General features: G+C 56.7%; 4 protein-coding genes across 4 annotated transcripts; 2 read left to right on the forward strand and 2 right to left on the reverse strand.

Annotated features, from left to right (window-relative positions):
* Nucleotides 1–518: 518 nt before the first annotated feature.
* On the forward strand, nt 519–2,615 carry B0T26DRAFT_647011 (serine carboxypeptidase S28; the record flags this gene model as incomplete). The annotated part of the gene is made up of 7 exons (XM_060437863.1): nt 519–671; nt 740–857; nt 942–1,096; nt 1,184–1,479; nt 1,567–1,802; nt 1,901–2,057; nt 2,147–2,615. The coding sequence occupies 7 exons, from the start codon at nt 519–521 to the stop codon at nt 2,613–2,615; spliced, it is 1,584 nt and encodes a 527-aa protein (XP_060295571.1).
* A 3,258-nt stretch (nt 2,616–5,873) lies between these two features.
* B0T26DRAFT_645128 (uncharacterized protein) lies at nt 5,874–7,802 on the forward strand (the record flags this gene model as incomplete). Its single annotated transcript, XM_060437688.1, has 2 exons — nt 5,874–7,062; nt 7,147–7,802. The coding sequence occupies 2 exons, from the start codon at nt 5,874–5,876 to the stop codon at nt 7,800–7,802; spliced, it is 1,845 nt and encodes a 614-aa protein (XP_060295572.1).
* Nucleotides 7,803–11,210: 3,408 nt separating this feature from the next.
* B0T26DRAFT_774014 (amidohydrolase family-domain-containing protein) lies at nt 11,211–11,993 on the reverse strand (the record flags this gene model as incomplete). Its single annotated transcript, XM_060446579.1, has 1 exon — nt 11,211–11,993. One exon carries the CDS (start codon nt 11,991–11,993, stop codon nt 11,265–11,267), a length of 729 nt encoding a protein of 242 aa, XP_060295573.1. The 3' UTR covers nt 11,211–11,264.
* Nucleotides 11,994–12,206: 213 nt separating this feature from the next.
* Nucleotides 12,207–13,233, reverse strand: B0T26DRAFT_828246 (uncharacterized protein; the record flags this gene model as incomplete). Its single annotated transcript, XM_060447443.1, has 2 exons — nt 13,166–13,233; nt 12,207–13,110 (listed from the first exon to the last, which is right to left on the reverse strand). A coding segment is annotated over exon 2 (876 nt), but the record flags the coding sequence as incomplete, so codon positions are not given.
* Nucleotides 13,234–13,388: the final 155 nt, after the last annotated feature.

Raw genomic sequence — 13,388 nt, forward strand, 5'->3', positions numbered from 1 at the left:
AACATATCGCAATTGAGTCCTGTGCCTCAGTTTGACGTAGAATGAATTGGCCGCGATGGCTTCATTCTGCGAGTCTGCCTCACCGTCTGCAGCCGCATTGTGCCACTCGTCCTACGGAGGCTTGTGTCTCCTCCCAATTGCGGCACCTCTTGGATTTAAATATATTGCACCTGCTGCTGTGAATCGAGAGTAGCGGAGCCTGGCCGTTCTCGGCCCAAACACTCATCCGATTGCAAGGCAGCACGACGCTTCACGTTTCGTCTGATACCTTGGGGCCAACTAGCCCTCCAAAAATTTTCTTCCCCGGGACCAAAATCGAAATCGGAATCGAAATCGAAATCGAAATCCCCTCGTCCTCGAATTTCCCCTTCTTCCGCATTCACAAAAGAAATCGCACCCTCATTCATTGCTCGTTGGCACGTTTTGAGATGCAGACCGGGAGCATGTTCTCGCTCCTCTTGGGCTTGCTTTGCTTCATGCAGGTGCAGGCTCGTGGCCTCCGGCTGCAGCGACCTTTGATGCAGCGTCTACTTGGTGATTTGGCGGAGGTTGGAGGCTCGAGCGGCAATTCTACGTTCCGGCAGCTTATTGACCATAAGAACCCTAGCTTGGGAACGTTCTCGCAACGGATTTGGTGGAACAACACATTCTGGGCTGGGCCAGGTTCTCCCGTGAGTTTCCCCCGTGCCATGGCTGGCAGCGACAGCGGAAAAGGAAGCTGACCCTGTCTCGATTTCAGATTGTGCTTTTCACTCCTGGCGAGTCTGATGCGACAAACTACGGCGGCTACATCACTGAGCGGACACTCACCGGCCTCTATGCTCGTGCCATTGGAGGCGCCGTGGTTATGGTTGAGCGTAAGTACGCCTCTGCCCGTTCGGCCAGCCGGCACCGTTGGGGTTGAAAGATCGCAGACTGACCCTTGTGTCCTCCTTTTTCAGATCGGTACTACGGCGAATCCTCGCCTTTCCAGGTCCTTGACACGCAGAATCTCACGTATCTGACCCTCGAAAACTCGATCGCCGATCTAGTGAACATTGCAAGGAATGTCAAGCTCCCATTCGACAATAGCAGCTTGGTCAATGCCCCTAACTCCGTGAGTGCGCCCTCTGCCTGAAGGATTTCAAGGCCCGTCAAAGATTGGCCAAAATCGCTGACAATTTCCCGTCTTCTCGCAACCAAGCCGTGGATCAATGTCGGGGGCTCATATTCCGGCGCGCTAGCTGCCTGGACCGAGAAGCTGTCGCCCGGCACTTTCTGGGCCTACCATGCATCCAGTGCGCCGGTGCAGCTCGTTGACGACTATTGGTCGTACTTTCTTCCCATCCAGAAGGGCATGCCCAAGAACTGCAGCACCGACATTTCGCGGATCGTCGAGCACGTCGACAATGTACTGGATAGCAAGAACGAGACGGCCATTTGCGACCTGAAGAAGCGATTTGGACTGGACGAGCTCGGGCACGCCGATGACTTTGCTACGTACGGACTCATTCCCCTCAGAGTATACTGATCTTTGAATTGCCCGCTTTTGGGTCCTTTGCTGACACGAGCCGGGGGAACAAACAGCGCCGTTTCAAACACCGTTAGTATGTGGCAGAGCGTGCAGTTCTTTTCCAACTACTCCGCTTTTTTCCAGATGTGCGACAGCATGGAAGGCGTGAGGCCTGTGCAAATCAACGGCACGAACGTGTCCAACAGCACTGGGAAGTGGCTTAACACCACGGTCCCCGCTATCGGTGTCGGCTTGAAGAAGGCGCTCACCAACTATGCGTCGTGGTTCAGGAACGAATATGTGCCCAACGGTAAGTTTGGTCATTGGCTCCTCGCAGTGAACGAGTGAGATCGCCAGGTACATGACAAGCGAATGCCATGCTAATCCATCATGGTTGCGGTATACAAGTCTGCACCGACAACGATGGCAACCTCCAGTCGGTCAACGACTGCTTCGACACGTATAATACGAGCCAGGCTTTTTACGCAGACTGGACCGTTGGAAATGGTTGGAACCGCCAGTGGATGTGGTTTCTTTGTAATGAGCCCTTCTCCTACTGGCAAACGTGAGTACTAGTCCTTGACCGCCCTTCAATTGGCTGTATGAAGTCTGAAGTCGAGACAAAAATTAGCTGACCAGAGATTTACACGACAGCGGTGCACCCAAAAACCACACCACCATAGTGTCGCGCTACGTCAGCGTCGAGTACTACCAGCGGCAGTGCGCGCTGTCTTTCCCGACCGAAGGCAACGCCACGTACGGGTCCGCCGCCGGCAAGACGGTTGACATGACCAACGACGTGACTCAGGGCTGGGACTTGACTAATACAACCCGGCTTCTGTGGGTCAACGGCGAGTTTGACCCCTGGCGGTCGGCTTCCGTGTCGAGCGAGCTGCGGCCAGGCGGACCGCTCGAGAGCACGGCCGCGGCGCCCGTGTTCCTGATGCCCGGCGCGCGTCACTGTAACGATTTGCTCACCAAGACTGCCGACATCAACGAGGGCGTTCGCGCAACGCAGCGAGCAGTGATTGCGCAGATGGAGGTGTGGGCGCAGGACTTTTACAAGGGCAAGAACTGCCAGAAGTGGATGATTTGCGACCGGAATGACGGATGGGGCTATTGACGGCCAACTTCGACCCCGGAACCAAGGAAAGCTTGCTGATAGACCTACCTAGACGACATCTACATGTGTGACAGCACGAGTAATAGGCAAATACGTGCCGCTAGATCAGATTGGATTGCTGCAAATGTACGCGATGCAGTCAAGCAACTGCACCACAAGCCCATATGCAGCCGTGAAAACCTGGAAAATGGAGACACAAGGAAGGATCTGAAGCCCCTGTAACTTGTTCTCGGAATCTAATAATGGGGCGTGGGTGTTCCAAGGAACTCCCTCAAAGGAAGAGGTGGGAGGTCTAATTATGGGTGAGGAAGGATCATTATCACGAACACGTAGGGACCTTTAGACCAACGAGCCGCTATCCAAGCCGAATGCAATGGGATACTTTAATCTAATGCGGGAGAGTTTTATTACCGGCTTAGATAAGAGAGGAAGCGCGCGGATGGCGGCGTAAAGTAAAAGAGGAAGATGTCATATTAAACGCGGGCGGCAGGACGTGGCAGGGGCGCGGTGAGAAAGCTTGGGACTGGGTCGCCGTTGATGGGAGAGTGCAACGGTTCGGACACGGGCTGAAAGGATTTGAAGGTCCGCAGCCTCAGGCATGAGAGCTGGGAGGTTGGGAACGGCTCCAATTATGTTCTTGGAGGCAACCAGCCACTTGACGGCCAAGCCAATGTTCTGAGCATCATCTACAGCATTAGATGGGGGCTTATGTCGGTTTGCATTTAAGGTGTGCAAACGTCTGTGGTGCTTCTTGGACGCGGAAACGGGCGAGCAGGAGAGGCAATTGAGTGGGCCACTTTAGTTCGGACGATATTTTTGGAACGGGGACAGGCAAACCCCCACCTAGCTCCACACCGATGGCCACGAGAATTTGCCCAGGAGGGGAGCCAGAGGGCATTTTGCCCACATTATCCGAGTCCAAGAATAGCTAATTAGCCCCAACCAATTTGTCTTCCCGGGTGCGCTGCATTCTGGGAAACAAGCGAATCCTACAGACGGCCGACGCGCCCAAAATACCTGCGTGCGACTTGAAATATATTCTCCGATCACATTGTGGCTGGCTCATGACGGGTGAGTGAGTTCGCAGCCGCTTTTGTTGGCCATGCGCTATTGGCCAACGGCACTTGCTCTGATTGGCCCGGAACCCAGAGCTTGTCCCACCCCGCAGGCCGCCATCCGAGCTCTTTGGGTGTCGAGCCCTGTAAGGTTCTGAGGAGATGCAGTGGAACAGCGGATGATCGGCCATTTCTCTTCCCGAGCCGCATGTTTCGACCTCAGAACATCGGCCCGCTGGAAGCGCCCCGCTATCGTCGTACTCATGACTTAATTAGGTGGACGGACGCGACTTTCTCCCTGGTTCATGGTTGCGTTCATCGAGGGCTGCCGTAGTTGCTGCGTCCCTGGAGCTGCTTGGCGGGGGCGGATAGGTAGGAGGGTATGGATGTACATACCTAGGTATCTTGGAAAGAGGACGCCGCGAGGCTGTCCAACTTCAGTGTGCCTATGGTATGCTCCGTGTGCTCCGCAGTGGTCCTACGGAGTTGAGGGGAGACTCGAGGATTTTCAGAATACGGGTAATGAAGAGCGCCACCTACCAAATCTACCCATAACAACAGCCCTGGGCATTCGGAATTCGGCGGTCGCGGGTTTGACAGAAGGCTGCTCGGGACCCTAGGCCAAACACGCTACAGCGGGTCCGATCCCACTGACCAGCACCCCCACCCCCCAATGCAAGCCACATCTGGATCTGCATCGCGGCCGGGGTGGACACCCACCGCCTTACAAAGGGTGGAAGACTGGCCGGAATTGGCCGGGGCAGGCCGGGATTGACAGGGATCGGCTGGGATTGACACCAAGGCACAGCTTCCCAGTTCCAACTGGCCGGTCTTTTTTCTTTGTTGGGCGAGCATTCCCGTCCTCTCGCTGCGGTGACTGGGGCTTCAACCTGGCCCTTTCTCACTTGCCAGCTCCAGAAAGACGATTTAGGACACGAGTGACAGCACGCCCGTACCCCCACTCGTCCAATACCTAGGTAAGGTAGCTAATTAGGTCCCGCATTAGATTCGTTCCTATATGGCTGTTCAGTTTCCCGAGACATGGGGCAACCGAATTCAGCCGCCTCTTGGATGTCAATTATGACGCACTCACTGCTCCTGCTGCGCGCACTGGCTGAAGTCGTGTTCGCCAACCGCCGGTTCACGTCTCGCTTCTCGTGTCTGTGCGCACCATCGAGATAGCCGACAGCTGTCTCCCCGGTTCGAGATCCCATCGGCGAACGGGAGCCGTCCCCCCCGGTCTCGTCGATGCTATTTACGGATTTGTAGGGCTACAAGCGGCCGCGGGATCTCATTTGGCCAGCATGGGTACCTGCCTTAGGTCCTTGGGCATCTTCCAGAAGCACTTGCAATCAATCCCTGCAAACAGGTCGCCGCCGATATGGCACATGGATCCCTTACGCCCTCTTCACCAACCCGCAGTCTGGCTGCCCGGACAGCAACAACATGGCCGTCCGTGCTATTTTCTCCTCGGCTGGGCAGCGGCGGAGCATTCTCTCGTCCTCGGCTCGGTTCTCATTCCATCCGAGGACCTGCACTCACCTCAGTGCACACTCACCTCAGTGCACACTCCAGAGAGTGCACACTCCAGAGAGAGCACACTCCAGAATGATGCTATATAGAGAACGCCCCAACCGATTCATTCAACGGCCATCCAATATGGTTTTGGCTTCTTCGTCCCATTTTGACTCTGCGGCTTCGTCGGCATTATCCCCAGTCTAACCCCAGGTCCCCAGTTCCCCAGGTCTCTAGCTCTTCAGGTCATCCGTTTTCCGCTTCCCGTGTTATTGTGGAGCCTTTACGTACTCGCAACATAGATGAGGAAGGCATCACCAGTGACATCACGGGTTGCGGTGTAAGAGAAGCTGAAACTGCCCGAGCAGGTATTTTGCTGCCCGGATTCAATCACCTATTCCCGAGAGGAAGCATTCTTAGTACCCTACCTACTACCTACCCTACGCGCGTTGCCTATCGTCTGGCTCCCAACTCGATTACCACCTCAACCTCGAGTTCACAAGACGGCTTGAACATGTCGCTCCCGCAATCACCTTCTCGGCTTGTGCAGTGGAAGTACCAAAGCCCAGAGCACGAGCACCTTGACAGGGGCGATCTCACCACAAACTGGCCAATGCCACCGCCGAAACAAGACTGCACATCCTTCGTTTCTTGGGACCCTTCCATCCGCGCTCCAGCCCTCCCTACGATGCCACGACCAAGCCCACTTCCACTTCCAGATATCGATGATCTGACAGACTGCGACACGGATGTTTCAGACTCCGAAGACAGCAACGACGAATCCATCACGCAGCCAACAAGAGCTTTCTTCCTCGGTGTCCGCACAAGTACGCTGGTCTCTCCGCGCGACTTGGAGGTAGGGCGCGTGCCAAGGAACATCTCGTCCGACACTCTTGTGAGCGACAGGCCAGACAACCAAAAGGAGAAATCCGACAAGCCCGACAGCCAGGGTCTGCTTTCCGAAGACGAGCTCAATGACCCCTTTACCTCCAACTCCCTCGATAACTCACCCCTGCCACGTAAAAGGGGGCCTCGGGTTTTCCGGCACCTGAGATGGAACTTTGGGTCGGTTTACCGCCGCATATTCTGTCTGGCGTTTCTCGCCAACCTCGCTGCTCTCGCGTTCCTCATTGCCCACTGGATTGTGGCTGGCAACACCCTCACGTACCAGCAAGCCAGCACCGCAGTCACAGCCAACATCCTCGCCGCCATAGCCGTTCGCAACGAGCATGTTGTCAACTCTCTCTTCTGGGTCTTTGGAACATGGCCCACGCGCCTTCCCCTGCGTGCTCGACGCCTGGTCGCCAAGATCTACTCGTACGGTGGTATCCATAGCGGCGGTGCTGTTGCTGGCACAGTTTGGTACCTCGCCTTCCTTGTCCTCTTGACCATGGACTTCCGGTCCAACGGCGAGACCACCGTCCTGCGCAGCTACATCTACTTTGTCAGCTACACCATCATCGTCCTCTTAGTTACGATGCTCATCACCGCCTACCCGCACCTACGACGCATCATGCACAACTGGTTCGAGGGCGTTCACCGCTTCATGGGCTGGTCTGCGGTGCTGCTGTTTTGGGCCCAGTTGATGCTCGTTACCGCCGAAGCCGCCCAGCACAGTGACATGGGTATGGGAAAGGCTCTGCTGGTATCCTCAAACTTCTGGATGCTGGCCACAACCACGCTGCTCGTTATATACCCCTGGGCTCGCCTGCGCTTGCGCGAAGTTGAGGCCGAGGTCCTCTCGGAGCATTGTGTCAAGCTCAATTTTAACTACCGCAATGTTCACTACGGCCAAGCCATCCGCATTACCGACGCCCCGCTCAAAGAGACTCATGCCTTTGGCGTGATACCATACCCTGCCGCTCCCAAGCCCACAGGTCATTGCGCCGGCTGTTGCTGCAATCCTGGCCACGGCGAGGGATTCTCAAAAGCCACCGTTCCTGCGCTTATGGCAGAGCGAGGCGCCAACATCCGAGGTGCCAACATGAAGGGCCACGTCAGTCAGTTGTCGTTGGTACGCAGCCCAGACACCACAAAGTCTCTCTCGCACGCCGGCGACCACGGCTTTTCCGTCATTGTCTCCAATGCCGGCGACTGGACACGAAAGATCATTCAGAACCCGCCGACCAAGATTTACACGCGCGGCACACCGCAGTTTGGGGTCATGCGCATCGCTGGCTTGTTTGAGCCGTGCATCATCGTGGCCACCGGGTCCGGCATCGCACCATGCATGAGTCTGTTTGTGCAGAAGCCCGACCACCCCGTCCGCATTGTCTGGTCGACCAAGGCGCCGCTTTCCACGTATGGTGCGGCTGTCATTGACCTGATATACAAGACGGACCCCCGTGCCATCATTATCGACACGAGCCGTGGCGGCCCTGCCACACGACGCCCAGACCTTGTTAAGATCGTCTACCGCGTGTGGGAGCAGAGCCAGCGCGACACGCCCGCAGACTACGCCGGCCTCCAAGGACGCCAGAATACGTCGGGGCGCAGCAAGCCCGTTGGCAAGTGCGAAGCCGTCGTTGTCATCTCCAACCAGAGACTTACTCGCAAGGTCGTCTATGGTCTCGAGACCCGTGGCGTCCCCGCCTACGGCGCCATTTTTGACTCTTGATTGGCCTTGTGGCCAAACGCGCACTCGAAGTTTGTATCTATTCCCAAGCTCTTTCAAAGCCACATGCCGCTACTCGCATATTATATTGTCTTTCGTCGATCTATCTATCATTTTTCATGTCTGTTCCTCTCAGCGTGGACTCGAATTCCTCGGGTGCCGATATTCGGATCCATGGACTCTCATTTTTTTTTTACTTTTTTTTTTTTTTTTTTTTTTTTACTTTTCCTTCTACTTTTCTTCTATTATTTACATTTTCTCTGTATCTTAGCCTTTTATCTCTCTCATACTTCTCAGCGGGCGCATGGCAAGGTCGAATGGGCGAACCAGGCAAGACATACAAGCCGCGGCGGATACGGCTAGACTCTAGACTCAGAGCTACAGCGGGCAATCGGCTTATCGGGTCAGGTGGCAGAGAAATTCTCAATGTCACTTGGATTTTCTTCATACACAGCATTATTTCGGTGTTTGCCGTCACTTCCACAAGGATATCTGTCGACATGTGGACGATTTAGTGTATGAAACAAGATTGTAATTGTTTCGGAATTCACATTTGCTCCGCCCCCACGACTTCTACCGGGTGTAGATGATCTGGTTCGTCCCAACGAACCCCAGTTCTTCATTCCTCGCATCGCCCGCCGTTGCTATTTCTGACCATCCAGGCGCGCCGAACCAGGCGCGCGTCGAAGCGCGAAATAGATGCCTCGGCCGGATAAATACCCCTAGGACCCTATATTTGGCGCTCTCTCCCTCCCGCATGAACCGCTAGCTCCACGACAGCGGCTATGCGAGGAAGCATTCCCGAGCACCCGAGAAGAGTGGCAGGGGGGGGGGGGGGGGGGGTCCCTATCCACCAATCCAGTTGCCTGCCCGCCCAGACGCGGTGTCGAGGCACCAGCTGCGACGTGACGTCGAGCGTGGCGCAGCGACCAGCTGGACTCGGATCTCGGATCTCGGATCTCGGGACTCGGGAGTCTGATGATGCATATTATTTCTTGTATGTCCGATCGCTATTAACTCGGTGAATACGCGCAACTTGACAGTGTGATCAGCCTAGCCTATCAATCTGCCAGGGGAGGCCGGCTCGAGGCGCAAAGCGTGCATGCATGGCGCGTGATGCTATGGCTGCTGTCAACGCTGTGTTCCGTCAAGGTTTATCTGTCTGTCCTGTAATCAATTACACGCCTCCTTCGCTGGAAAGCTCTTCTCTCCCGACCCGGACAGCAGCTCTCTTGCTTCCGCGCTGTTGTCCCCTCGAACGCGGCTCGGGACTTCGGGGGTGGGGGATCCCGCTGAATTGCTCCCGCGTGTTGCTGCGGCGCAGTTTCCAGCTGTTGTTTATCGGGCGGCCGCTCGGCCCGTTGCTTTTGGGGACTTTCGCCTTTCTGCTTTATTTTGGGAGCGATTGTATCATGCATCTCGTGTTGGTGTCGGATCAAGTGAAAACTGTCATGAAGGCTTCCGTTCATGTCTGCTCTCCTGCCTGGTCAGGCGTGCGACCGAATCCTCTGTACAACTCATAATGAGCCCTCTGTTCGGTTGGTTCTTGATTGATGATTCGAGTTCTGACAAGGCCAAGGAGTAGGAATCCAGACGATATTCCCATGTGAGCGGAGAATTCCTTCACCATAGACCTCTTCGCCACGTCAGAGCTGTTTCCGCGCCCAAAGAATGTTCGCCGCATAGGCTGGCTGGGCCTCGGCTTTTGATAGGGGCTGGCGCCTTTGTCGAGCAAACACGCAACCATGTCGAGCATCGGCGCCGTGCGGCCAAGATTTTCCGCCGAGAGGTCATTTTCTGTCGAGGCGGCATCTTGGAGCAGCGGCCAGTATTCTGTGGTTCCCCCATTTCTCATGACTGCACGATGCCACCTGCGGGAGCTCGCGCCCTGACGTACTCTGTGACCCCGTACCGCACGGCAAGAGACAGAAAGTTATACCCAAAATCATTCGGCGTGATGCCGGCGTCTCGGAGAAGCGAGAATACCCATGAACGCTTTTGGTTAGAGTCCCGATCAAATAGAAAGGCGTTACATACGGCCGCATTCGCTGTTGCCTTCAACCTGTCAAGACCCACAATGACTACCCGGGATGAACCGGAATCCTTCTGGACGTGCGAAGAGTAGTATATATAGAGCCTGACCTTGCCAAAAACATGACGCAACAGGGCTTTCCCTTAGGGGCTTAGGCTAACCCGCCTCGCGTAGGATAGATAGGCAGCGCATAGCCTCAGATGAGGGTCAAATGGCCCCTTGAAGACCGTAGCGCGGTGTGTGCGGATTGATGGCTTCTGGAGAAACTCTCTGACGGTCCTGTGCAAGTATTTGACGCGGCAATACTCGTACGGGCTAGACTGGCCGGATATGGATTCTATAAAAGGGCCCGAGACTTCGAGAAGACCCAAGCAGCGGCTTTTGATACGGCGGCGCATTGCCTCCTCCTTGGCGGTCTGACCTGGGAAGAGAGGAGAGCTCCACCTTTGAAGTCACGGAATCCTTCCTCAGCGATCCCGGGTTCGTCTGCGAGCGAGAATAGCAGCAGGTCTGGCGGAGTCAGGCATGCGTCCCTGAGCAGAAAGAGCTGAGCCGTGTGCTCCATGTGGGGGGGATTGATTTCCTGTAGAATCTTGTCGTACAGTGATCAGGGGTTCAGGGGGCCAGGCAACAAGGGGCTTGTTTACATACTTACCTAAAATAATCAAGTGCACTTTTTTCTTTTTTTCTTGGCCTACCCACCTCGTATAAGGTGGGTAGCCCGCCCTCCCTCAGATCAGAGGGAGGGCATCGATCTTCCCTCCGGGCCTTGATCTTGAAGAAGAAAATCATGTCTTTTTACCATGAGTTGAGATCCCCAGACCAGCGCACGCGGTAGTGCCTTTTTCTTTGTTTTCTTTCGACTTTCCCGGCTATGGAACTCTGTGCCTTTACTCTGCGAAGCTCACCAACCTATCGACGAAACAGCTCGATCGCTTCCATTGATCCTGCTATTATTTTTTTTTTTTAGTGTTGTGGTGTCTTTTCACCGCTTCAACAGCTGTTCCAGGTCTAAAGGCAGGGACCTGAGATGTCGACTAGATGTCGCTGACACGGTCACCCTCGCTAAGTCCCTTGATCAGATTCTGCCTATTATGTTTTTTCCCTGCCACACCCTCCATCCACAGCCTTCTTGGACATTCACCGGGACCTGGAAAACGAATTTAAAATGTTGGAAAAGGAAATTTATACTTGATAATTGGGCCTTGGCTGAAGGAAGTAAAGTGATGACACACAACCCGACCCAAAATAATCCGATAATCAAGGTTGAGGAGACGGCGTTGAGTGTGGTCTAATTACAGGGTGCTCAGCGGACAACTAGTTTTGATCTCGAGTCTCTTGCCGCCGTCACAGGCTAGAAAGGTAGCCTACCTATCTACAGCAGCAGTACCATGCAATTTTCATAAAATTCCATGCGTCTCAACTACGCCTAACTAGACGTCTCTACCTTGGGCCGAAGTCGTGAGCTCGCCGCTGTCATGCACCACGACGCCGCCCACGACGGTCAGCACGCTGCGGATGTGCTTGAGCTGCTCGTCCGGCACGGCGAAGAAGTCATCGCTCAGCACCGCCACGTCCCCGAGACGGCCGACCTCCAAGACACCCAGCTGGCCCTCGTCCGGCCCTCCCAGAAACCACGTGTTGGCGCGCGTGTACATGGCCAGCACCTCGGCGCGGCTTAGCTGCTGCCCGGGGTTGATGAGATGGCCACGCGCATTGCGGCCCGTCGTGGCATAGTACGCCTGGATCCACGGATTCAGCGGCGCAATGTTGGCGCCGTCGCCGCCCATGCCCGCGGCGATCCCGCTCTCCACCACCAGCCGGAACGGCGGGCCCGCCGGCCGCGACGCGTTCCCGTCGCCGGCCAGGTACTGGTAGCCTGACAGGTTAACTCCACCGCCCAGCTTCTTCAGCCGGCCCAGGAACTCGGCGGTGATGAGCGGCACGTGCGCGACGACCCAGCGCAGCGCCGTGATGTCGGTCGCCGCGTTGACGGCCTCGAACCCCTCGATCTGCGTCTGAAAGTCGGCCGACGTCAGCGAGTGCACCTCGAGCCGCCAGCCGGCCTGCGCGATGCGCGCCGCGGCGGCCTCGAAAACCGGCCCGCCCGCGTAGTCGGCGATGCCGACGGCGAACTCGCCGATGGCGCCTGTGCGCACCATGTCGCCCCCAAAGAACTTAAACGTGTGCTGCAGCCGCGCCGTGACGCCCGGCACCGACGTGTCCGAGTCCTCGTGCAGGAAGTTGGTGCGCAGCCGCACCGTGCCGCCGCCCGCCGCGTACACGGCCAGCACCGGCAGGTGCATGGCGAAGAGGTCCTCGCTGGCGGTCCCGTCGAACCCGGCGTCGCCCGTGAACTCGAACGCGCCCTGGTCGAGGTGCGTCGTGAGCCCGACGCTCGCGGCGTACGCCATGGCGTCGCGCGCGCTGCGCTCGCGGTCCGCAAACGTCAGCTGCGCCCGCAGCGCCTGCAGGGCCTTGCCGCTCTCGGCGCCCACGGCGATGGACCCGTTGCTCGCGACGCTGACAGACGCGCTGCCTGGGAGCCCCGCGAGGAAGGCCTTGCCGGCGGTGTTGGTGGCACACGGCCCCGAGAAGCCGACCATGAGGAAGGCGGGATTGTCGGGTGCCGCGGCGTCGAGCTCGGCGAGCGTGGGGAGGCGGCGCTCGCGGAACTGGTTGAAGTGGAAGCCGCCGATGGAGGTGATGAAGGCGCCGGCGGGCACGGCACCGGCGGCCGCGCGCTGCCGGTACGCGGCCTGCACGTCGGCGATGCTGTACACGTTCTCGAGCGGCGTGTGATAGCCGGGCCTGTTGCTAAGGAGGACGAGGTGGTTGTGGCTATCGATGAGGCCCGGCACAGCGACGCGGCCGCGCAGGTTGATCTGCCGCGGCAGGTTGGAGCCGAAGGAGCCCTGGTGCAGCGCGGCGGCCACGCTGTCGCCCACGTACACGATCTTGGCATCTTTGATGGCGAGCACGCTGGCGACGGTGTTTTGCGCGTCGAGGGTCGAGATGCGGCCGTTGAAGAGAATGAGCGATCCGCGTAGGGTGCCTTCGCTGTACGAGTCGGCTATGGCATCACGGGCCAGAAGCACGTCTCTCGTGTCGATTGTGCCGTTGGTGTTGGGCGGGGTATCTCTGGGAGCCGCCACGGCCAAGGTAAAGCTTCCGGATAATATCTGCAGGACGGCGAGACAAACAAAAACGGCCAGAGATCCGACGCGGTGTTGAGAGCTGAGCGAGGCCATGGTCAGGGGCTGATATCGACTTGGTTGGCTGTATACCGACGTAAGCTGCAGTTCGTCTGAATCTTGTGCTGCTGCACACCTACTTAATAGTGTGCACCTTAGATCGGCAGTCCTGTTGGCCGGGAATGCCGGGAATCGTGCAAAATCGTGGTTGGGCCGTGTTATAGGCCAATTTAGTTGTAGTATTGCCCGATTCCCGTCCCTCGCTTCCATTCTGGGGTTAAGCAATGACACCATCTTCCCGTCAGTAAAATACATGCAGCGTTTGTCAGCTTGTTCCATAATTATGTCTATGTAATGTATAGG

Source organism: Lasiosphaeria miniovina, assembly GCF_030549165.1.
Source record: "Lasiosphaeria miniovina strain SMH2392-1A chromosome Unknown B0T26scaffold_4, whole genome shotgun sequence".
Lineage (NCBI taxonomy): Eukaryota > Fungi > Ascomycota > Sordariomycetes > Sordariales > Lasiosphaeriaceae > Lasiosphaeria > Lasiosphaeria miniovina.